At 39.6% G+C, this 22,962-nt stretch overlaps 4 protein-coding genes across 8 annotated transcripts; 3 read left to right on the top strand and 1 right to left on the bottom strand.

The window, feature by feature from the left end:
- The first annotated feature begins 410 nt into the window (after positions 1-410).
- Positions 411-8,970, top strand: LOC116194112. Of its 3 annotated transcripts, none has more exons than XM_031522839.1 (11): positions 462-602; positions 744-840; positions 1,506-1,617; positions 2,090-3,007; positions 3,082-3,203; positions 3,314-4,271; positions 4,544-5,041; positions 5,131-5,444; positions 5,909-6,007; positions 6,128-6,253; positions 6,816-8,970. In XM_031522839.1, the coding sequence occupies exons 3-11, from the start codon at positions 1,542-1,544 to the stop codon at positions 8,604-8,606; spliced, it is 4,902 nt and encodes a 1,633-aa protein (XP_031378699.1). In that variant the 5' UTR covers positions 462-602; positions 744-840; positions 1,506-1,541; the 3' UTR covers positions 8,607-8,970. The 3 variants fall into 3 exon arrangements, with proteins under 3 accessions (XP_031378697.1, XP_031378699.1, XP_031378698.1); XM_031522838.1 differs by having other exon boundaries at positions 464-602; positions 739-840; XM_031522837.1 differs by lacking the exon at positions 744-840 and having other exon boundaries at positions 411-602.
- Positions 8,971-9,923: 953 nt separating this feature from the next.
- On the top strand, positions 9,924-11,746 carry LOC116194111 (actin-depolymerizing factor 2-like). The gene is made up of 3 exons (XM_031522836.1): positions 9,924-10,081; positions 10,972-11,237; positions 11,322-11,746. Exons 1-3 carry the CDS (start codon positions 10,079-10,081, stop codon positions 11,470-11,472), a joined length of 420 nt encoding a protein of 139 aa, XP_031378696.1. The 5' UTR covers positions 9,924-10,078; the 3' UTR covers positions 11,473-11,746.
- On the bottom strand, positions 11,700-14,840 carry LOC116194110 (transcription factor bHLH123-like). 3 transcript variants are annotated; one of them, XM_031522835.1, is made up of 10 exons: positions 14,533-14,840; positions 14,269-14,438; positions 14,075-14,132; positions 13,763-13,878; positions 13,364-13,452; positions 12,980-13,156; positions 12,577-12,651; positions 12,397-12,462; positions 12,244-12,300; positions 11,700-12,146 (listed from the first exon to the last, which is right to left on the bottom strand). In XM_031522835.1, exons 2-10 carry the CDS (start codon positions 14,315-14,317, stop codon positions 12,021-12,023), a joined length of 813 nt encoding a protein of 270 aa, XP_031378695.1. In that variant the 5' UTR covers positions 14,318-14,438; positions 14,533-14,840; the 3' UTR covers positions 11,700-12,020. The 3 variants fall into 3 exon arrangements, with proteins under 3 accessions (XP_031378695.1, XP_031378692.1, XP_031378693.1); XM_031522832.1 differs by having other exon boundaries at positions 12,577-12,657; positions 14,533-14,833; XM_031522833.1 differs by having other exon boundaries at positions 12,577-12,657; positions 14,537-14,833.
- Positions 14,841-19,517: 4,677 nt separating this feature from the next.
- On the top strand, positions 19,518-20,803 carry LOC116193675 (40S ribosomal protein S15a-1). The gene is made up of 4 exons (XM_031522417.1): positions 19,518-19,648; positions 19,966-20,107; positions 20,206-20,366; positions 20,465-20,803. Exons 2-4 carry the CDS (start codon positions 19,975-19,977, stop codon positions 20,561-20,563), a joined length of 393 nt encoding a protein of 130 aa, XP_031378277.1. The 5' UTR covers positions 19,518-19,648; positions 19,966-19,974; the 3' UTR covers positions 20,564-20,803.
- The last annotated feature ends 2,159 nt before the right edge of the window (positions 20,804-22,962 follow it).

The following is a 22,962-nucleotide window of genomic DNA, read 5'->3' as shown; positions in this document are numbered from 1 at the left end:
AGAGTGATGTATCTCCTTGGTGGAGGCGACTCTGCACTTAAACGATACAATACCGATCGGTTGATCTTGTTTTGTATATAGCATCGGGAGAGAAACAGTCATTGAGATTGCAATAATGAAATTTCCACAATGACTAGGCGTTATCATGATAGCATGTCCTTCACCGTTGGATCTAGCATGACCCCATGGTTGCGATTCTATGCCATGTGATCCACCAGCCGTGAATACCGTGTCACAGTCGGTCTCAACGGAGGATGGCCTGGGCAGTCGCAGTCATAGGCCAAGGATACCTGATATTTTTCCCAAGGGCAATTAAGTAATTATACTCTGCCGTGCCCAGGACGAGCGCCTCTCTCTCTCTCTGTTTCTTTCTTTCTTTCTTTCTTTCTTTTTTTTTTGGGAAGCGCGTCTTCTTAAAAACCGCCACCAATACCGCTCCGAGTGAGGGAAAAGAGAAGGAAATGGAGCGGACTGCTGAGCTCAGCTCCCTCCCAGCGATGGCGTCACCTCCCCCCAATCCGACTGGAAACCCTAGCCCGGAAGTCGTTCCAGGACCTCCATTAGCAAGAGAAGAAGGAGAGCTCTCATCGGACGCCGACCAAGTATTGCCTTCTCACCCCCTCACCGTTGCCTCATCCAATTTCAGCCTAGTTTCGTTTCCGCTCGTAGATATGGCTGCGATTTATTGCTGTTTGGTATTAGCTTTGCCTGTTCGATTTTGAGGATATGATTATTCAGTGTAGTTCTCGGTGAGCTTACCCAGCTGTGTGTGCCGACTGAAGAGCGCCAATCGTGCAATTATGCGGAATTTTTGTCATTAGAATTTTGTGACGTCGAGAGGTACATGGTCTCGTCACATACGATCTGCGAAGCGCCTGTTTCTTTCAGTAGTTGCTGGCTTCTACTGGTGGATTGAGTGAAATGTATCTGGTGGGTCTTCCTAAAGTTCAGGAAATTGGGTTCCTCCGACGGTTGGGGTTCTAATTTTGCTCGGTTGAGGCTTGTAGTTGGGCTTTTCTCTTTTTGTCATGTTCTCGCTTAATTATGTTTTTTAAGGTTTTCGTATTGCCAGGTTCCTCTTTTCAGGGACTTGTTACTGATTGGTTAACAGAGTGTATATATTCGGTCGTTGATTGTATCCTCTAATGGTCCTTCCTCTACGGTTTGTAATATATATTTGCTGCCTTTGACGCATCAGTGTGTATATGTTCCGCAAAAAGGGGGAAATGCTGAACAAATGAAATGCCTTAAATGAGTTATTTAATGAGTATGAACACCGTGAATTACTGAAAAATCATTTGAGTGAAACTATTTGTTTCTGTGGGTTACTTTTGAAATGTGTATGTACTTATTTCTAGTTGTACATTCAAATTTAGGTAATTGTAATTGTCCACTCCAGCATAGTTTTATACACTGATGCCTCCGCATAAGCTCGTGATGTCAGATTTTCCTGATATTTTGTTTCTTTCAATTATTCTTCTTACAAGCAAGTTCTTCCTTTTCAGAATTGTCCTGATCGCGTCGCCTCACCATCAGCTGCTATGGCTGCCCATTCCCCTTCCGCTGGAGTTCACCCTGCTCCACCTACAAACGGACTTCCGCAAGTCAACCAGGAAGGTAAACCTTGTTATTGGTATTATTGTGGGAATCTTCATCATTTTTAAAATCTGTGGAGGCCATTGACTTTTAGAGTTCCAGTTTCGACTGAGACAGCATGCCCAAGTCTATATATATGGTAAATCATGCTTTACTTCACTTCATCAATGAATGCATCTTCTTAGCAGTATGCGCATTTAGAAAACAAATTCTGCATATATTTTATATTACGAATATGGATGGATAATCATATATGGGCCCAAAGGATTATCTTTAGTAACATTGTATGATGATATCTTGACTGATTCATCAGTCAAACGATTTTGGATTCCTTGACCGTTATCTTGCCTAAATATACTTACAAAATTCTCAGAGATGATCATTTTGCCTCTCTTGTTTTCTAGTTCTCCACATGTTCTCTACACGTTATATTGCTTCTGGATTTTTTTCTTTTCAAATTTTTTCTCCTAGACACATCATTTGTCTGCAACAGTGAAGGCTGTTTGGGGCAATAATCCACTGAGCTCAGTCAGCATTCCTGTCCAAGCATCAGTGCAGCAGAAATCTGACAAGATTTCTCTGACAAATCAACTTCCTCCTAAGAATGTTGCAGCCAGAATTACTGCCCCAAAGGACAACAACAATCTTGTTATAAGCTTTTCAGATGATGAGAGCAGCAGTTCTGATGATAATGGGGAAAACAAACAGTTCAAAAACGAAGGCAGGATAGGTGCAACACATGGAATACGGAAGCCATCTACCTTGACTACAGAACGACCAAAGAAGTACGGAAAGGTTGCCAGAAATGTAAATCAGACTATGGCTAAACGGCCATCTTTAAGCCGCACATTTCTTCCATCATTGGTAAAAAATCAGGGGGCTAATAGAAGGGCTGATGATCTTAGAAGTAATATAGTCAACAAAAGAATGGAAGGTCTAGATCTTGGAATTGATTATGGTATTGGTTCAAAAAATCTCAAACTTCAGGACTTGCGGCATCAGATTGCCCTTCGGGAAAGTGAGCTGAAGCTTAGGTCAGCTCAGCTGAACAGGCAACCAACTTCCGGTGCTAGGCAGGAATCTGAAGCTTTAAACTCAAGTAAAGATTCAGTTAGGAAACTCAAGTCTGCTGATGTTGCAGAGATAGGAGCAAAGGTGCCTCCAAGCAAAAGGCTAAAAGTAGGCCCATCGTCTTATGCTCGGCAAAGTGTGGAGAGACCTGTTGCAAGATCTGTGTCACCACCTAAGGCGTCAATGTTGGAAAGGAGCAAGGCTGGCAGGGTTGACCGTGTCCAGAAGCAGAAAGCACCCTCTGCTGGTATGACAGAATCAAGCACTGTCAGGTCGAAAAGACAAGACTCTGAGAGGGTGGTAGTAGCATCACGAGGTCCAGATGAAAGCAAGCAAGATGGTAATACTTTAACAATCTACCAATTATTTTTTGCCATTGACTTACCTGACAATCTTTGGTTCATTCTTCTTTAGGCACTAAGAATGGAGGTGCTGGTCAGCTTGACCACCCAGGCAGAATGGCGGATCCTGCTCCTGTTTCAAACCGAATTATACCAGCAGATACAATGGCTCCTAATGTTTTTACTAAGAATGCTGTAAGTTCACAGTGCACAATGCAATTACAGGTTGTTATTCTGAATCAAATGCTGTAATGAAGCCATCTTTCTTTGGTGTGACTTCTGGTTCCTCTCTGATTTCATTGCAGGGAAATCCGCTCACAGCAAGCCTCTGGAGCAGTTTGGATAATGCAAATGCCTCAAAACAGGGCAACAGGGACATTCATTCCCTGATTGAAATTGAAGAATCACTCGATAAACAGCTTGCAGATGCACAAGAACATAGAAGGATGTGTGAACTTGAAGAAAGAAATGCTCTTAAAGCTTATCGCAAGGCTCAGAGGGCTTTACTTGGGGCGAACGCTAGGTGTGCTCAGCTATATCAGCAAAGAGAGCTTTACTCATCCCGTTTACGGTCTTGTATCATGGATGATTCTGGCTTGCTTGGTTATTCTGGCGGGCATGATTATTTTGGAATTCAGATGAAATCCTCAAATGATATGTCTGAAAATGTGGATTTGATACCATCAATTAGCCATCAAATGCAGTTTGAGGATGATCAGTTGAATCAACCAGCTTATGCATCAAATAGGCAGTGCGCTAATGGCCTTATGGACTCTTATCAGCCTATGAATGGACAGAATATGGGTTCCGAACCATGCAGTGAACCTGACGGTAGTACATCAGAGCCATTGCCACATAGGGACAATAATCGTATTCCTGGAGAAAGTTCTCCTTCAAATGAGCAAATTATATCAGCGGATGAGAACGAGGAAAATTTTCCATTTGACAGTAGACAACCCAAACACAGGTACCGTATGGGCAGAGGAAAATCTGCAGAAAGGCAAACAGGTATTCTCTGTGAGTCTGGCAGGAAAATGTCCAACAACAATCCTCAGGAGTCCCTGCAACTTGAAGCAACTTTGAGATCTGAATTATTTGCAAGATTGGGAGCGAGAGCACGGAATTCTAGAGGGTCTGATTTCAATATGAGGCCAGTGTATGAAAAGGTATCTCAAAGTGACGTTGGAAATGTAAAATTTGATGGGACTAAAAGGAGTGGACCGTTGTCTGAAGTGGACAGAATTCAACATTCAGATTTTGATGGTTAGTATCTTGCTGGAAACTTGTTTATCCCTACTTTTTCGATATTGGAAACAGATGCCTGATCAAAGCCTGCCCAATCGTCTTCCATTTGACGGTGAAAATTATAACTATATACAAGATATGCTATTAAATTCTTTAAAGCGTGTTTCCTGCCATTGTTTCTATGCCAAATTCCATATTATAGGAGGAACTTAATTAATAAACAAGTGGGCCAATATTCTTTGATTATATGTATTAGTCCTTCCTTTTTTTGACACCATTTTCGAATTTAGGCAATGATGAGGGAGGTTTCGATGATGCTCTTGCTGTGGAGGTGGAAAAAACTTCTCTGGATCAAAGTGCTTCGCATGATGGTCAAGACATTAGATGTACATTGAGAGAAGGTCAATACGTGGCATCTGCAATTTCTTTGTCAACTTTTAGTTTGAGGAGTGCATTTCATCATGTGAAGATTGTGACTCCGCTGAGAATTGAATCCCATCGGCAAAATGATGAATCTGATGTGAACACCAACGGGGCTGATTCCGTAGATATTGGTCCAATCGAGTGGATAACTCACACATCGAACTCACCAAGTAAGGATGCGACGGATATGTGTGAAAGAGAAGCTAGTTCTTACTCCTGTGATTTAGCTGTGGACCCATTTTGGCCTCTTTGCATGTTTGAGCTGCGAGGAAGATGCAATGATGAAGAATGTACATGGCAACATGTTAAGGACTACTCCGTTGGAAAAATGTCTCGGAATGTGCATGATGAATCCAATGGAAATGGTATGGAGATGCATTCTGGATATTGTCTCTTCTATTGATGTTCTGGGCGTGTGATCATTCAAATTACCTTTTTTGTTTTTCAATTGCAGACCAGCAGGTAGAACCAACATCAAATGGACAACACTGTAGTGCCTTAACAAATCATTTAAAGTCTCAAGCTCCAAAATATCTAGTCGCATTAGATATTCTGAAAGCTGATCTACACTCATATGATTCGGTTGTTGCACGGAGAGTTGGTCAAGCCTGGCAGAATTGTTTTAGTACCACGTTAGCCATATCTGATTTCTTTAAACAAGTACTTAATGCAGATGACTCTGTCCTACAAAATAATGATGGCCGCATTGAGGTCTTTGGATGCTGGAGCAGTCAGTCATCCTACTTCCGGCATAGAAATTGTGGAGTGGTTTGTCCAATTCCTCTTGGTATTTTTATTGATATAGTATACAGTGTCTTCCTTGTTTCCCTGAGACGTGTTTAAGATATTATCCAACTACTGTGATGGTTTTTTTTTTTCATGGATTCTGTTTTTACCTATTAAACAATGATGTGTCTTTCGTCTTCTCTTGCGAAATGTAGGATTGCATGTTTTAAGTGCGATAGACTTGGCCAAGTGATCTAATAAATAACTCAGGTTAATATCTATATTGGGATCAAAAGGATTGCTTTACAGAATCTTTTCTTACAGTGATTAAGTTCTTTCATTTATGGCTATGACCTGCTTCTCCCTCATCAATTTTCTCATTTATCATTTGATAAACAAAAACATTCCGTAGGACTAAGATTACATGATTTTACACATTGTTGGTGACCATATCAAATTGTTTAGGGTGCATCTCATTTCTCTTTTCTCTCGTGTCATATTCTTAGAACGAGCTGAACCAAGCTTCAGTTGACAATGACCAATCATTGGAAACCGCTGTTCTACTTTTCAACCAGGAGACTGACAAAGTTGAGGGAAAGAAAAAGGTAGAGCTTTGCTGCTTAATATGTAATTGTGGTATGTCATACACCCCATGATATTCACATAGTATAAATGTATCACCTTTATTATTCTTCTTTTCTCCTGCAAATTATGGACTTCAACAGGCTCTTGCTGTGCTTTCACGGGCTCTTGAGGCCAGCCCGACTTCTGTACTTCTCTGGATTGCATATCTGGTCTTTTACTGTAGCAAGATAAAGCCAGCTGGGAAGGATGACATGTATTCATTTGCGGTATGGCTTATGCATTTCCTCCTTAATAAATTGGAGAACAACATATTTTTTTCTTCTTGTTTGGCCCTTTACCTCCACTACCAGATGTCATTGGATCGTATTGCAGCATGTAATGATCTTTTCCGATCTGATTGATTTTCTCATAATTTAGTGTGCTTTGAGTCGGTGCTTTAGTCCATTAAGATTTGGTTTTCGTCTATACCGTTTTCTGGAGTATCTACTGAGCTGCAGTAAGAGGTATCTCCGTCTATTGTATGTGAAAGTTGATTTGCACTATTGAAGGAGAATCACGTCCAAAACATTGCATCTACTAGAAATTTCTATTTTGAACCACCATTTTTGAATATCCCAATATAGGTAACTTTTCTTTGAACCTGTATTTTGCTTCAAAAGAATTCGTGATTATATTTCCAACAGCAGAGTAGGACACTAAGAAAAGAGAAAGCACCTTCCCTTCTCATCTTTCTGAGTTTGTCAATTATTGTGAGTTGGAGAGCTTTAAAGAATTCCTGATCCTCAAGTCGTCTTATATCTTCCTTGCCGCACTGTTTGATTTTTTCAGGTCAAACAGAATCAAGGATCTTATGAACTCTGGCTCGTGTTCATCAATAGTCGAACAAAGCTCAATGACCGTTTTGCTGCATATGAGGAAGCCCTATCGGCACTTCATAACCATTCCTCTGCTTCTGATGGGCAGATGATTTGCGCTAGTTCATGCATCTTGGACCTGTTCTTGCAAATGATTGATTGTTACTGCATGTCTGGATACACGAACACGGCAATCCAGATAATCTACGATCTCCTCCCCCTGGTGGAAAAGTCTAATGAGCGGTTTAATACATTGCTTTCTAATATCCTCTCATCATGCTTAACAATATCTGACAAGTGTATCTTCTGGATGTGTTGTGTGTACTTAGTTATTTACAGGAAACTTCCTGATGCTATAGTGCAGCGGTTTGAGTGCGACAAAGATGTCCTCTCGATTGAATGGCCTCCTGCTCATTTAACTGATGAGATGAGGGGAAAAGTAACTGAGCTGATGGAGTTTGCAGTAAGCAACTTCGAATCATGCATCAGTAATGAACCGAATAAGCACGTCAAATTAGCTCAGGATTTTGCTTTGAGCCATATTAGATGCAAAGCAGCCCTGGATGGCCTAGAAAGTAGTCGGGAACTGCTTGATAGATATGCTAATATGTACCCGACCTGCTTAGATCTTGCTCTGATGTCAGCACGAGTAGAGAACTATGATTTTGAGGGTTTGAGTTTCCATGGTTTCGAAAACGCCCTCAGTAAGTGGCCAAGAGGAGTTGATGGGTTTCAGTGTATATGGAATCAGTATGCCGAATATGCTCTTGAAAGTGGAAAAGCAGATTTTGCAAAGGAACTCATGGACCGATGGTTCTCAGCTGTTTGGAAACTTAGGTGTCCTGAACCTGATGTGGATCAGATTGATGTCCCTAATTCATGTGATAGTTTTGTTAACCCACCTTCAGATTCCAATTTTGGTGTTTCAGCAGCTGATTCCTATCAGCTAGATGAAGTATACGGCTTTCTCAACCTTTCTCTGCACAAATTGCTACAGAACCAACACCAAGAGGCTTATGAAGCAATAAATCGAGCCCTGAAGGCTGCAAATCACAGGAACTATGGTCGCTGTTTGAAAGAGCATGCTGTTTTTATGTTAACGGACGCATCACTGAGGAAGGATTGTTCTCATATCTGTGGGATTGTCCGTCTCCTCAATGGCTACCTTAATGATTCTAGGGCCTCCCATGTGAAGGAACCATTATCGAGAAAGTTCATAGAGGATGTCAACAAGCCTAGGGTGCAGCAACTGATGAGGAATATCTTATGTCCCGTGTCGACTAATTTCTTTCTGGTGAATTCAGTTCTTGATTCGTTGTTTGGATCCAGCCTTCTGCCCCAGAAGTTTGGGAAGGAGAGCGATTTAGTTGACTTTGTGGAGGCACTATTGGAGATTTCACCATCCAATTATCAGCTGGCGATTTCTCTATGCAAACAGATCATCGGAGGGGACTACGAGTTTGAGGCATCTGGGGTTGCTGCTTCTACTAGTATTTCTTTCTGGGCAGGTTCAGTACTAGTCAGCACCCTCTCTCATGCAGTCCCCATAGCTCCTGAGTTTGTCTGGGTCGAAGCGGCCAATCTTCTGGGAAGTATTACTGGCTTTGGTGCCATCTCAAAGGGGTTCTATAAGAAGGCTCTCTCTGTATATCCTTTCTCAATTAAGCTGTGGAAGTCGTATTACCTCTCCGCAAGATCTACAGGGGATGGACATCCCGTTCTTGAAGCAGCCAAAGAGAAGGGCATCGATCTCGATCAAACTTGAGGTTGAATTTGCTCTCATCATTGGAGATAAGGTTACATACTATGTCCTACAACACTGAACTGACGCCGCAGGCAAGCAAACTTCTGGAAAGATCCACCGTCAAAAGATCGATACTACTTTCGACGAGGTAGGCAAGTAGGAAATCACTGTACAGTTGTAGAAAGATCGAGCAGATAGGTCGGTGGATTCATTTTAGCGATTATATACGATAGTACTGTTGGCACAGACGTTCATTAATTTTTGCGAACAGATCTTGTTATTGTTGATGACGATGACGATGATAGTGATACAAGGAGAAATGAGTATAAGGAAATGATTGAGTTGTCTTTTGAAAGAAGTATATATATTTTTTTCTTTCCATCTATATTTATATGTGTATATTTGATCCGGTAATGATCACAAGTCTTATTGGATTGGGGCGATCATAATCATTTTTCGCTTAGCCCTTTATGGTGCCCGGGGATTTACTTTGTGCATTTTGGTGTATTGGGGCTTCGCTCGTATTTAATCGAATGCAATAAGTATAACCGGTGCAAACTGAAGCAGCTAATAGGAAAATACGAGTCTGAAGCGAATGCTCCAAGATAAACGCGCATTATGCGCCTGTTAGACGAATCGCTGTCTTGTTTCTACAGTCGATTTCGCCTTGCATGTGGATCGACAACATAGCAGTATCGATGAGTTTAATTCGATAACGTGGTACGTACGAGAACGATAACGTGGTTCTAAAGAACCAATTCGTAAGCAGCAGGGTTCGCGGGCTGGGCCGGAATATGAAACGTTGCGCTTTACCTTTGCGTTAAACTGACGCATATGGGGGAAGTGGACCACCTCTACAGGCCATGACGTGGCGTAAGCACTGACACAGTATACACGTGGCTCGGTGTCATAGGCTTATCCTCATGGTCGTCACGACAGGAAAAGTCACCGCTGAACGTACAACGAGGCACGGCGGTGCCCCATGAATAAGCTCCGACCGAACCGTCCACGAAATAAAGCAAGGAGAAAAAGAAGGGAAGATTGTGTGAATAATCATTTTTTTCCCCTGATTGGCGATTGGTTCGGCAATCGCATCACGATTCAAATGACACATACATTTTTAATAATATCACAGTTTCATTATAAGGTAGATAATAATAAAGTTACGTAAATGGATATGAAAATTTCACTCATAATAATCGAATTCGAAAATTGCGTTCCGAATATACAATTCGTGTCATTGTACCAAATCAATAATTTATATTTTTTTGAATAAAAGGAAAGAAAAATCCAAGGTAAGAAAAAAGGGGTATGAAGAAAGATAAAAGAAAAATTTATATATAATTTGTGAGTACGAGATGAAATCAGCCATCAGAAATAGTAAAATCGTCGTCTGATAATTTATAGCATCCGCTTCCTCACCGGACGAGCCCTAGATTTTCTCTGCCCCCCCTTTTCTCGCTTCCCTTTCCATCTATACTTTCTCAGGCAAAATGGTAAGCGCTTCAATCGGCTCACTGCTCCGTCGGCTACCTCACTCCCCTGTTCCCGTTCCGTCACCTTTAGGGTTTTCTCCGATTTGCTTCTGATTCGGTTTTTGCTTCTGTCGGCTTGTTGTTCATGTGGCGTACTGTCTGTTCGTGTCGGATCGATGAGATTTATCCGGCGGATTTTGGTTAGGTATCGTGGAATCCCTGGTGGATTTGGTTTCCGATTGGATTTTCTAGTTTTTGACTAGTCTACTCAATCGATGGATGCATCCGATTGTTTGTCAGTTGATTTATTCGACTTCAATTTCTTCCGATGTGGGCTGTTGATCGTAAATGTATAAGATGAGGTTTCTGTCCGTGCAGCATGTGGCGTCTGCGAAACGCGATACTGCTATATTTTTTCGGTTGCTAGTCTCGTTCTCGTATACTATATAACGCTATGAGCGGTGCAGCAACTTTATTGGGTTCTTCTTACTTTTTAGAGTAAAAAATGAAGATTTTGATTCCATGGTCAAATCTATCGAATGGATCTCATGGACATTTCAGTTTATTTGCATTACCGGAGTTGAATCTTCGGTGCAGCATATGACCCTTTCGAGCAGTCTTCACTTCCCGAGCTTAAAGCCTTGCAATGGGATGCAACTAGGAAGCGCATCCTCGTTTCTGTGATTAAAGAAATGGATTTTCCATTTATCAAGGAAACTCTTTTTCTCCGAGCTATTGTCCCGTGCTTGAGTTAATAAATCATTGAAAATGTTCTGCTTCAGCCAACTTAAGGCCCTGGAGGGCAACGATCTCGGGAAACTTTTGATTCACTGATGCAGTTAGCTAGTGGTGTTTCTATAGTTCCTAATGTCTTAAGGTTAGGTGGCTTGATAATCCTTGCAATGTTGTAGGCGAATGCGGCTTCGGGTATGGCAGTGCACGACGACTGCAAGCTCAAGTTCCTTGAGCTGAAGGCCAAGAGGACTTACCGCTTCATTGTCTTTAAGATTGAGGAGAAGCAGAAGCAAGTTGTGGTTGAAAAGGTTGGGGAGCCCACCAATAGTTACGAGGACTTCGCTGCAAGCCTCCCTGCTGATGAGTGCCGATATGCTGTCTATGACTTTGATTTCGTGACAGAGGAGAATTGCCAGAAGAGCAGGATCATTTTCATTGCTTGGTAATACGATACTATCTCTGGCATATTTATTAGCACTCCTTGTAATTCTTTTTCCTCATTCAGTCTTAAATTTTTTGCGCAAAGGTCTCCTGACACTGCAAAGGTGAGAAGCAAGATGATTTATGCAAGCTCCAAGGACAGGTTCAAGCGGGAGTTGGATGGTATTCAGGTGGAGTTGCAAGCAACTGATCCTACTGAGATGGGATTAGACGTTATAAGGAGCCGCTCCACTTAGAATGTACATTTCTCTATCACTTATGCTATTAAGTGTTTGCCGTGGTATTCCGGTCCTATACTGCTACGATATGACATAGCTTTCCGGGATATGGAACTTTGCATTTGTATGATGTATTGGCTTGTCCCCTATCTACTGCCTATAAAGTCTCTATCTTCCATCCAGAATACTCCGGGACAAGTGATTTGCTCTACATGGGATGTTCCGGGTATATTTTCATTGCCATGTAATGGTATTACCTCGACGATTGTTTGTGGTGGTGGGAATTTTATCAGTTGAATCTCTCGCTCTTACTTTGTGCACAAAGTATGCGTGAAGAAATATGACAATCTTTACACAGACAGGCTGAAACGGGATGAAATAGGAGATAGCAGTACGTGTATTCCCAATGATTTCAAACTGGATTATGTGGAAAAGTTACTCATGTTGGGTTATTCTAATCATACATCAGGATGCTAAGCTTGGGAATATCACGATTGACTAATCTCTTCTAATTTCTTAGCTGCTCTTCTAATTCCCAGTAAATACTCCTATCTGGTAATTTCTGCTTAGTGAGAATAGTGATGAATGGAGTGATTATCAACTTTGGTTTCCTTGGTCACTCCTTGGATAGATGACACAGGAACCAAGCAAAGCCCTCTGCTTCTAAGGTCAATCTGCTTCTTCCCGTTTTCCTGTCAATGAAATTAATTAAGAAAAAAAATAATTTCTAATTAAGTTGGTTTTCAATAAAGCAATTTCCAAAATTTCCATTTTGAAAAAAGAATTTACCTGTAGCTGAAGTGGGCTGATACTGCTGTATGAGCTGCTCAGCATCTGAAATAGATGCTGCATTGAAAATTGGCAACGGAAATTAGAAATGGAAGGATTAGTGAGGAGGGTTCTTTTTTGTTTTTATTGGTTTATTATTAAAATGTTAAATACCTGAATTTGCCCCTGGAGCAGCTTGATATACAGAGAGGCTTCTTGGAGGACTGATGCAGTGTCAGTCTACATACAAATCAATATAGTAGAAAAACCCCTTCAAATTATTTATTAAAAAAAAAAATTCTAAATTATATTGGATTTTGCTTCATTATTATTTTTTTTTTTTTACCATTTTACCTTGCCATATGGAGAGACCAACTTTTGTAGAGCTGTGATCTTGTCTCCTATCTTCTGGCTCCTCCGCACTGTTTCCTGCAACTAACCCATCAACCATGTCGAGGTTAAGTAAAATCAAAGTCCTGCGTCACTCCCTGGAATTCAATCTATACATACAGGACCAATGTAATCTAATATAACGTGATCGGTTTGGTCATGCGGGCAAACTGCCTTGGATCGTAAATTTGGGAGAGCAAGGTCTCATCAGGCCCAAAATATCTCGATATCTCATAGGTCTCATCCACGATATTCAGGATCCATCTCATGTGATTATATATACACTTTAGATGTGAAGTATCTTGTTGAATCTAGATTTACTAGGTACAGCTCCAATCTGGTAATTTAAACAAAAATCTCGACGTACAGTGTTCTCGCGGAGGTCCATTGAAATCCTCTTGGCTTGAGGATGAAATTGTCGCGAAGAACATGAGCTCCTTTTCCTCTTATTGTTCTTCCACTCACTCGGCGCTTTGTTCTCTTCTGCTGTGGCTGATTTGTGTTCTTTTGCTTCTAACGGGCACTTCCTCTCATTTATATGGGCCTGAAAATGCAATACAATACTTGAGTCAGTGGGCCATGATGCAATTGCGCCTTGGCCCGTTTAATTTTAAAAGAAAAGGTGGAAAAAAAATTCCGAAAGGAGGATAGATAAAATATAAAATGATAAAAAGATAAAACTTTTGAGGTGTTTATTATTGTCTCAACTGAATTCCAGTTAAAAGAGAGAACGAATGAACATGTGTGTTACCGTTTGAGGTGTTCCAAGAAAATGCTTCTTGCTCTGCCCTTGTTGCTGCTCGAAACCAATGACGCCGTCACATGATATGTTTCTATAACCTGTCGATTATGTGTGAATGAATTACGCAATGCTCGCTTGCTTACAACTACTGTAACCGAAGTTTACATATTCTTCTATCTTCGTCCGCGGTCCAACCATATAGCTCACTAGTATTTAATATATTCACAACATTGCTATAGCGTATTGTATAGATCGATTTTTTTTTTATGTAAAAATAGCTCCGTCATGAAAATGTATATGTGAATTATATGTATGCACACTCATAATGAAGGTCGTTGTTCAAGTAGTAAAGGAGTTGTTGACTTGTTGATGGAATAAAACAAAAGGAATTTAAAGGAAAGAAATTACCTGTTGGGGGACTGATCACGATGGGCTGAAAATAATTAATACCAAAGTTTGCCCCTTTCATCTCCTCATCGTTGAATAATCTGGGCAGGCTCCAGAGGCTGTCCGAATGGCCATTTCTGCTCCTCCAAAATAAATAAATCAATAAAAAGTAATTGAACAAAATAATAATCAACATCATTTTTTAGCAAAAATGAAACAATATATTAGTCAGTTAACGAATAACTGTGGCGTAATCGAGAATTAGCTAGAGCTAGCTATAGAAGAAGAAGAAGAAGAAGAAGAAGAAGAAGAAGAAGAAGCTGGTGCACATACATTTTGTTGTCCACTATTGAAGAGATGTCCATACTTGGCATTCGGAACTCGTTATTCCCTATAGAACTCACAAACGTACACACATGTTAGATCAAATAAAAAACTGATCATACAAGCTGGATTGAGATTTCCGGGAGAAATGAGATATCGGGAAAGCTGGTCATAAGTTGTGGTAGTGGTGATCAATAACTCACCGAAGCTGAGAGCCTGAGGGGATAGTGGTGGAAGAAACGAGTTCCTCATTATTATCCCGATATTAATGCAGCTGGAATTCTTGGCTAATTAGTTTGATCGATCTTGCTGGACGGCGGACCTAAAGCACATCCTCAGTTCAGGAGTCTCTCGTATTAAGTTCGGAAACAACCTGGTGTAATGCAATGGAATCATGCGATGGATCAAATAAAGGCAAGCATAGATATATATCAAAGCTCGTGGATGGATGGGAATGAAGTGCTTACCTACCTTTGATCTGGATCTTGTGCATATATAGCTTATAGTCACCTCACCGGGCTCAAACTCTTTGGCTGACAAACGAATTCGCTGCTCAAAGGTTCTGACATGAGATATCGATCAGCAGAAGAGCCGGGATCTGTTTTATAGGGGGTGTATAGGGTTTGAGGGCATCAATGGATCATTTCCTTTCAGAGGGTTCGATCAATTAACTTTGGGGAAGGTCAATATATAGAGCTGATCATCGACGACGAGGACGATGATGATGAGCTAAATATGCCAATTTCAATCAACGAAAGAAATGAGTGAAAGCAAATTAAATAAGGGCATATAGGAATAAGAACGTTTAGATGAGTCAGAGATGATGAGAGAAGTAATATAAGAATATCTCTAGAATAAGCTAATAATAAGAAAGAATATATTTACATATAGTTCAATTTATTTGATTAATTACGTCTATTAATTAAGTACTATGCTGAGTTGAAAGCCTTTTTATAGCAATTGATCAGTTTGATGTCGCTTTCGTTTTAATTTGACATCATTCGTTTATAGTATATACATAGAGATATCGTCAATGTGTCCTCAAATGATCATATACATTAATATGTGTATATATGTAGATATTATAGATTAGATGCCTGCCATTGAGAAGTATATATTCAGAGTCAAAATCTAATACTTGTAAGACTCAACTAAATGTATACATATGCATGATATGAGTCGGACGTAGCTCTAATAGGGTAAATCATTCTCCATATTATCCTTCTTTTTTTCCTTAAAATTTTTATAGTAGGCCGCATTGCGTTTGTTAACTGGCATAATTAATATTTCGGGCTTGTTTGTAAGATTATCAAGTGTATCAATCATTCTTTACTTTATTGATACGAGATTCAGGGTGTTACAAAAATAATCTCCTGATCCATTTTCGTGAGACTAGGTGTTATCCATTGTATTGATATCCTTTACTTCAATTATCAATATAGAGGCTCGAAATGGACCATACTTTTCGTACAAAACTCTTCAATTTTACCCGTTTCGACAGGTATTCTGTTGAATTACTAACGTTATCAATCTGCCCTGATCATGACTTAGATTGATGCCTTGTAAATCAAGTCGTATGCGCGCGCGCGCATACGTATATGACTACTCTCTGAGTTTTTGCTACCCAATTCAATCTAGAGAGTCCTCCTTGCCTCGTAAATCAGTGATGGTTGCATTAACCAAAGCGCTGTGTTACACGCTTCGATTTTCTGTTACACATTGTACTAATTATAATCTCTATATGTTAATTTGAGTTAGGCTGATTTGATTATCCTATATTTTAAACTATATAGACGTCCGTAAACAAGGTCGAAACAAATAAATGAATAATACCATAGGAATATATATATATATATATATATATATATATATTTAATGTGTGTTATTTAATATTCAGATGTCTAACGAATCCCGACTAATCCAGATTCAAGTTGAGTTAGTACATTGAGGGGTAACACTTTTTAAAATGTAGATTTAATTCATTTATAAGATCAAAATTGTGATCTTATTTAAGGGCAAGATGAGGTGAATCCCTGAAACAATTTACGTTGTTCCATATGAATATATTAGCACTATGTTTTTTTTGTCTTCGACCCACGTTGAGTTCTTCTTGCTTGTCTCTCCGCATAAAAAAATTGGCTTGATAAAGTAGTCTTTCCAGCCTATTCGGTCGTGTCGTTGCTTCGAGAGAGAAAAGAATCCTTCACATATATATATATATACACACACACACACACATACACACACAATATATACGATTTCATGCATATGTATGTTAATTTCAGGTCAATTTGAGATTTTAATGACCCGCTTGTTTTCAGGGTTAAAATTATAAAAATTTTAACTTTAATTTTAACTCAACCAACTACATAATAAAAATACACATTTCCCAAGTCAAAAATTTTAATTTTAACTTTAACTCAACACACTACACAACATTTGTCATTTTCCACAATCAAAATCAAAGTTACTTTAACTTTGAAACCAAACGCACCGTAAGTATCGGATTTCTTCGGTCCATGTTACAATGTCTGTGTGAGACTACTCAAGCAAGCGCAAGCATTATATGGAAAAAGAAAATTAACTCTTTCTCATCGAATATATATGACGATATCATCAATATGACCGAGTATCGATTGTTTCCTATTAGAACTGAATTATTGAATCCCTAGGATCACACATGATGAACCTGTCGAGAAATTGATCAGTCAGAAGCATACCTGAATCCAGAGCGTGAGATTGTATCGGGTTCGTGGTCTTCCAAGCCGGTACGTTAAGAGTGTAGACTGTTCTATTCTCTGAGTAATGGAACCTCAGTATATCACTCTATTTAACGTACGGTTCGGGGACCATAACCCCTCAGATTGCACTTTAGTGCATGAGGTTTATGTAATTCTAATTCCGCCCATCGTAAAATTAGTAATTACCATTTTGGTATTTGCACATTAATATCATATTTTACCGAGATATTAAGAAGGTCAATTGTCCTTAACTTTATTAGATCACTCAATTCGGGCATATTAATAGGATAACACATAGTACATAATGTGATATACATATGTCGGGTCATATCTTTGAAATAAAATTCAACAATCTCCAGAATTACAAATTACCTTTTTGGTATTTGCACATTAATCCAATATTTGACTGAGATGTCGAGAAGGTCAATTGTTTTTAACTTTATTAGATCACTCAATTCGGGCCTATTAATAGAATAACACATAATACATACGTGATATACATCTAAGATCACCAAAATTTTCCACCATGCATTTCAATTTTTCTTTTCCATTCCTTCGGATAGGATTTTATTTCTTACTTATTGGAGGCTTCACCGGGAAAGCAACTAAGAGAATTATGTGTTATATATGCCCTGGGATGAATTATGTGTTATTTATGTCTCTGGACTCTGGTGGGGTTTTTTCCTTATTTAATTTTGAAAACAGAGAGTTTATAAATATGCAATTAAAGATGATCTGAGACGATCCAAGCGTTGACTGTCTCTGGACTAGAAGTCAACCCACTAAGTTTTTTTTTTTTGGTGTCCCTCTTTTTGTCATGTATCGGCAATCTATATTTAAGAGAAAAACTCCCGAAGTCGGCATGGGTAAATAATAATAACAATAACAATAGCAATAATATATTTGTTCATAATCATATTTCAAGTTTTCATCTTCTAGAACTAATTAAATGGAACGATCACATCTATTTGGTGAAAACATGTTGAATTAATCAAGTCAAATCTCTAAGTACCTAGCTGATACATATATAAGAACATCTATTCATCGCAAATCGTAAAGTGAGAATATCCCTATATCCACACTAGAACTGCAGTTGCAATTTTCTTTTTCCCACTTTTCGGGTTTTAGTATGTGTTAGGTTTTAGAGGGAAAATTAAAGGTATTAAACACGATATGTTTCAAGGTCGTCCATTTATATTTAATTATATAAAAAATTTGTAGAATTGGGAGGTCAAAACATCTGTTTGTCCCCTTGGTCTTGTATTTTCATGGGCAGCTTAGACCTTCGTTAATCCTTAATTATTTAATTAATTATATATCAAGTCATGCATATATATATATATATATGTATTATAGTATTAGTTTGTATTAATAGATGCCGTCGTACGTACGAGATATATGTCCGGTCTTGCCAGCAAATTATAATTATTATAATTATATATATATAATTGCTCATATCAGACAAAATTGTTTTACAGAGATTGTTGTATAGCTTTGATGTGTTTTATTTTGAATGGCTTCTTGCTATCATGCAATTAAGATATATATGTCCCGTGATTCCATCAATATATGCAAGAAACATGTATATATTTTAATTCCTGGATAAATATTATAATATCTAATTTATATTCAATCAATCTGATTTGCCCTTGTTATTATAGTGGCTTTGACTATTCCTGGTTCCACATTATAATAGATAAAGGAATTTAATTAATTAAATCTGGGGACTCACTTCCAAGAATAAAAGTATGTTATTTTGCCGGTTGCAGGCTTCTGAGGGTAACGTAATACATCCGATCGATGCACTAATTATTAGGGCCCTCTTTGTTATTTTCTTTTAATGGATAAATATTGTTGAGAATTATTATCCCACATTAGAAAATGAAGAAGAAAATTATGGGTTTATATGAGATTTGAGTATTGCCGCTTAATAGCTTGACCTTTTAAGTGAAAATGAACTCAAGTCGGTATAAATTTAATATAAATTCAATATGCTAAAGAGTTAAGGTCATCCGTATGCGTGCCCATACCATGCCAGACCCAGTATTGATAGCAGCCAAGAGAGCGCCTTAGCACGAGGTCACTCAAAGGAAATTCAATAGATAGCCATATCGATTGGAAAATGAGAAAAATAAATTGATGAGAATCGAACTCAAGATCAAAGTATTTTAATTCGTCAGGATCGAGCACAAGCGCAATGCACTTCAGTGAACCCCCATTCTTAGTCTATGTATAAACTCGACTGTTAGCATAGCTTGTAAACAACTTCGATAATATATAGAGGGGAGTATATTAACTTGAATAGGTCAAGTACCTTAAGGCAGATATTCATCACTTGCTGGTCCTTCAACACATTTGTCAACATTGATTGTTTGTGGGGAAATATGGATTACGGTACATGGCATTGTGGCTGGACGGGCGAAACCCAATAAATCGTGTTCGAGAAGTTGTATTCCTAACTACTTCTTGCTTATACACAATTGATCCTTTCTAGAAACACGTTGCTAGAACTGATCAGTAAACGTGTGGAAAATCTTTCCAATTTTTCATTTCCCATTTCTCATGTCAACAGAAAATATGTTTTTCATTTTACCTTTTTTTTTTTTTTCCGTATTTCAGAAAACGTTTTTCCTCGGGCTAATGGATGGGCCAAGAGCTCCAATGGACTTCTGTTGGCCCAAAAACAGTGAGCCTTCAACAAGGGCAGTAATGTCATTTCGGGCAGTGCTTGGACCGAATATTAGGCACCGCGCGAGTTTCTTTCTCTTCCTCTTCTCCAAAACCCTAGCAGTCGGCGGTCGCTTCGCTCTGCGCGCTCTCTTCCCCGGCGGCGCCTCCTCTGGTACGAATCCATGCGTCTCACGAGTTCTTACATCTTGTTAAAGCTCTTATGCAGCTGAAGAACAGTAATTCGTTGCTTGAATGAATGAGCTCCATTTATTAGGTCCTGATCCCATGGCCGCTGTTTGTCTTGGTCAATTCATAGACATGAGCATGTGCATTTGTTTCATTTACGCAAGTTTTGGCATGACGAATTGCATCAAGCAGTCTGCTTTGCGCTGATCTAGAGGAAGTCTTTGCTGTTTGATTGTGTTAGACGGTCGGCTTTGCCATGATTAAGCTAAGAAGGTGACTCACTCGATCTTGCATTGGTTGTAGTGGCATAAAATGGTGAGGGTTAGCGTTCTGAATGACGCTCTTAAGAGCATGTACAACGCCGAGAAGAGGGGAAAGAGGCAGGTCATGATCAGGCCTTCGTCGAAGGTGATTATCAAGTTTCTTCTGGTGATGCAGAAGCACGGTATGCTTTCTTGAAACTTTTCTCTTGAATTAGGACACTGCTCCGCCTGTTGCCAGTCTTGGATTTATGATGTTTTTGGTTGCTGAACCATTTGATAGGTTACATTGGCGAGTTTGAGTATGTGGACGATCACAGGGCTGGGAAAATCGTGGTTGAGCTGAACGGGAGGCTCAACAAATGTGGAGTTATTAGTCCTCGCTTCGATGTAGGTGTCAAGGAGATTGAGGGATGGACTGCTAGGTTGCTTCCGTCCAGACAGGTGTGCTTCAAGATCATCAAGCTGGTGTTTTCGCATTTGATCTGTTCATGTTTTTGCTCTTGAACTAAATGGTTATAAATGGTACCTGATTTTTGCAGTTCGGTTACATCGTACTGACTACCTCTGCTGGCATCATGGACCATGAAGAGGCTCGGAGAAAGAACGTCGGAGGCAAAGTTCTCGGTTTCTTTTACTAGGCGCGGGGGTTTCAGATACTGGGTTGAAATGTCCTTTTACTTGTGATGATTTCCTTATGGTGTAATTTTCGAACTCATTGGCAATAGGAGTAGAGGCTCTTTCGTTCTATTTTTGGATTTTCTTTGTGATGGAGAGCTCGGTCGGCTAAATTCTTTTCATCCGTAGTTTTTATTTACGGCCTCATGATGACTTCAAGGTATTCTATGATTATCAATGGATGGGATTACCGGTTTTGTATCTGTTAGATGTTGTGGATTTCACTAGAATTCGAAGAAAATTTTTGGAGGAGGATCATAATCATTATCGGCATAACGTAAGGGAGATTTGGATTGTTAATTCTTTGATGATCACCGGCTGTTTGGATCATCGGATACTGATCCCAGCTTGTTATTCAGAGGAGGTTTCGACATTGGATTGCTTGAGTAATGGTCATCTCGAATGACCGAGTTTCTCGTGATTGATTTTCAAAAGCGGTCTTTATATGAGTCACAGCTATCACGAAATCCATTGAATGTTATTGCAGCCCATGGCGATGACATTACCACAAAACATTATCTATGCCAGGAAGCATGATACTCTTCTAGCGTCTCTTGGAGACACACCCCTGATACTGTCGGATCACCCCCGAAAGGGAGCCTGGGAATGTTAGATCACCCTTAGATCACCCTCATTTTGAAACCCTTCGGGGAATATTGTAACCTCGAGGTCCGGTAGAGGTTGAAGATCCCTTTCACTTGCTTCGCCCCTTGCTCCTGCGAATCCCACTCCCTGACAAGGCAGTTGCCCATATATCTAATGCGCCCGCCCTGCCTTCCCTCTCAGGTTGGTGAAACTAAAACTCCCCTGCCCCCAGCCGTCTGCCCTGGCAAGAAGCTCGATGAGCAATCCCGAATCCGAACCGTCTTCATGGAACTACAGACTTGGGGTTCAATTCTCGAACAATATATCCTGTTCACAAAGGGGCAGTCAGAGGTCCATGCATCTGGGGGAGTAGTCAGCCGCCCTGAGAGGCCCGGACCGATTGGTACGAACAAGAAGCCAGTCGTCACCCAGCCGCCTTGTTGCGACTGGCATGTAGAGCTCATTCTTCTTCGCCTCCACCGATGCCGGTTTTGCCAGGTCCCATGACCATGATCTCTCACACCTCAAGTAAAAATAACGACGTGAAGTAAAATCTTGGAGAATGATGGATGACACGTTTCGATTAGTGTTATTAATTAGGTTGAAGAGCCTTTTATATAGTTGTGATTGGCCGCTGGAGTGGAGCTGGATTACTGAGGATCTTCTAAGCATATCCCTTTGAATCACAAATTTTCCTGTTATTGCTGGCTCACTTTTTCTCCACCTTTTCCTGTCTTACGGACGAACTTTCCATATTTATTCCTCGTCCGGGATGATTTTATTTCCCGAAAATCGACCGACATTTGCATAAAGAATGATGAGAATCATTGAATCATATCTTCCGCACTAAGATGTGTTTAATAACACAAATTGAGCGCTATAATTAAATTTTCAGCACTTAATTGAGTTCAGCTTATTCGATAAAATGCAAATCAAGTTGGCTTAAAAAAATTAACTCAAATAAGACATCTTGTGGAAGATGACCGAATCAACTAAATAATTTTTTTTTACTTAATTCGGTTAGCTATGGGTAATTTTCTTATATTTGCAGCAACACTCCTAAACTTTTTGCATTTTCAATTTGGTCCATTTTTTTCGATTTTGCTATAATGTTAGAGAGAGAGAGAGAGAAGAGGGAGGGATGCTGGTCACGGGAGGCACTAGCGGTGCTGTTGCCGGTCACCACTTCATAGAGGAGGTCACCGACGACCTCTTCTGTGGCGGTGGTGGCCCTGATCCCCGGTCACCATCGCCACAGAAGAGGTCGCCAACGTTCTCTATGCTCGTCGGCAATCTCCTCTGTGGAGGTGATAATCAGTGACGGTGTCACCAGTAAATGGTAATTTTTTTGTAGTGTTTTCAGCACTTACAATTAAATTGAAACAAACGAATACTAATGTTATGTTTGAATTGAAGATTTTGGAGGTTTGTAGAGGTTTTCGGAGGGGAAGGGGTTCTGAAGCTTTCAAAACTCCTTGTTTGAGCAATCCTTTTCATAAAATAGGAGAGTTTTGGCCCGAACATCCCAGGAGCTAATTTTCTAAACCTCCAATTTTGAGGGATTTAGGAGGATTATGAGTATTCTTTTATTACAAACCCTCCAATATCAGATGACTCTCTCATTATTCAGAACTATATAAGATCAACTATTTTTACCAGTCCTCGGAACTATATTTACAAATTATAACCATTAGACGTAAGGTAATAAATTTATATAGATAATATAAAATAAATTTTCTTCTTGATGATATGAATTATGATTAGTATGCATGGTCAT

Source organism: Punica granatum, chromosome 2 (genome assembly GCF_007655135.1).
Source record: "Punica granatum isolate Tunisia-2019 chromosome 2, ASM765513v2, whole genome shotgun sequence".
Lineage (NCBI taxonomy): Eukaryota > Viridiplantae > Streptophyta > Magnoliopsida > Myrtales > Lythraceae > Punica > Punica granatum.
This window is presented reverse-complemented; position numbering and strand designations above follow the sequence as displayed.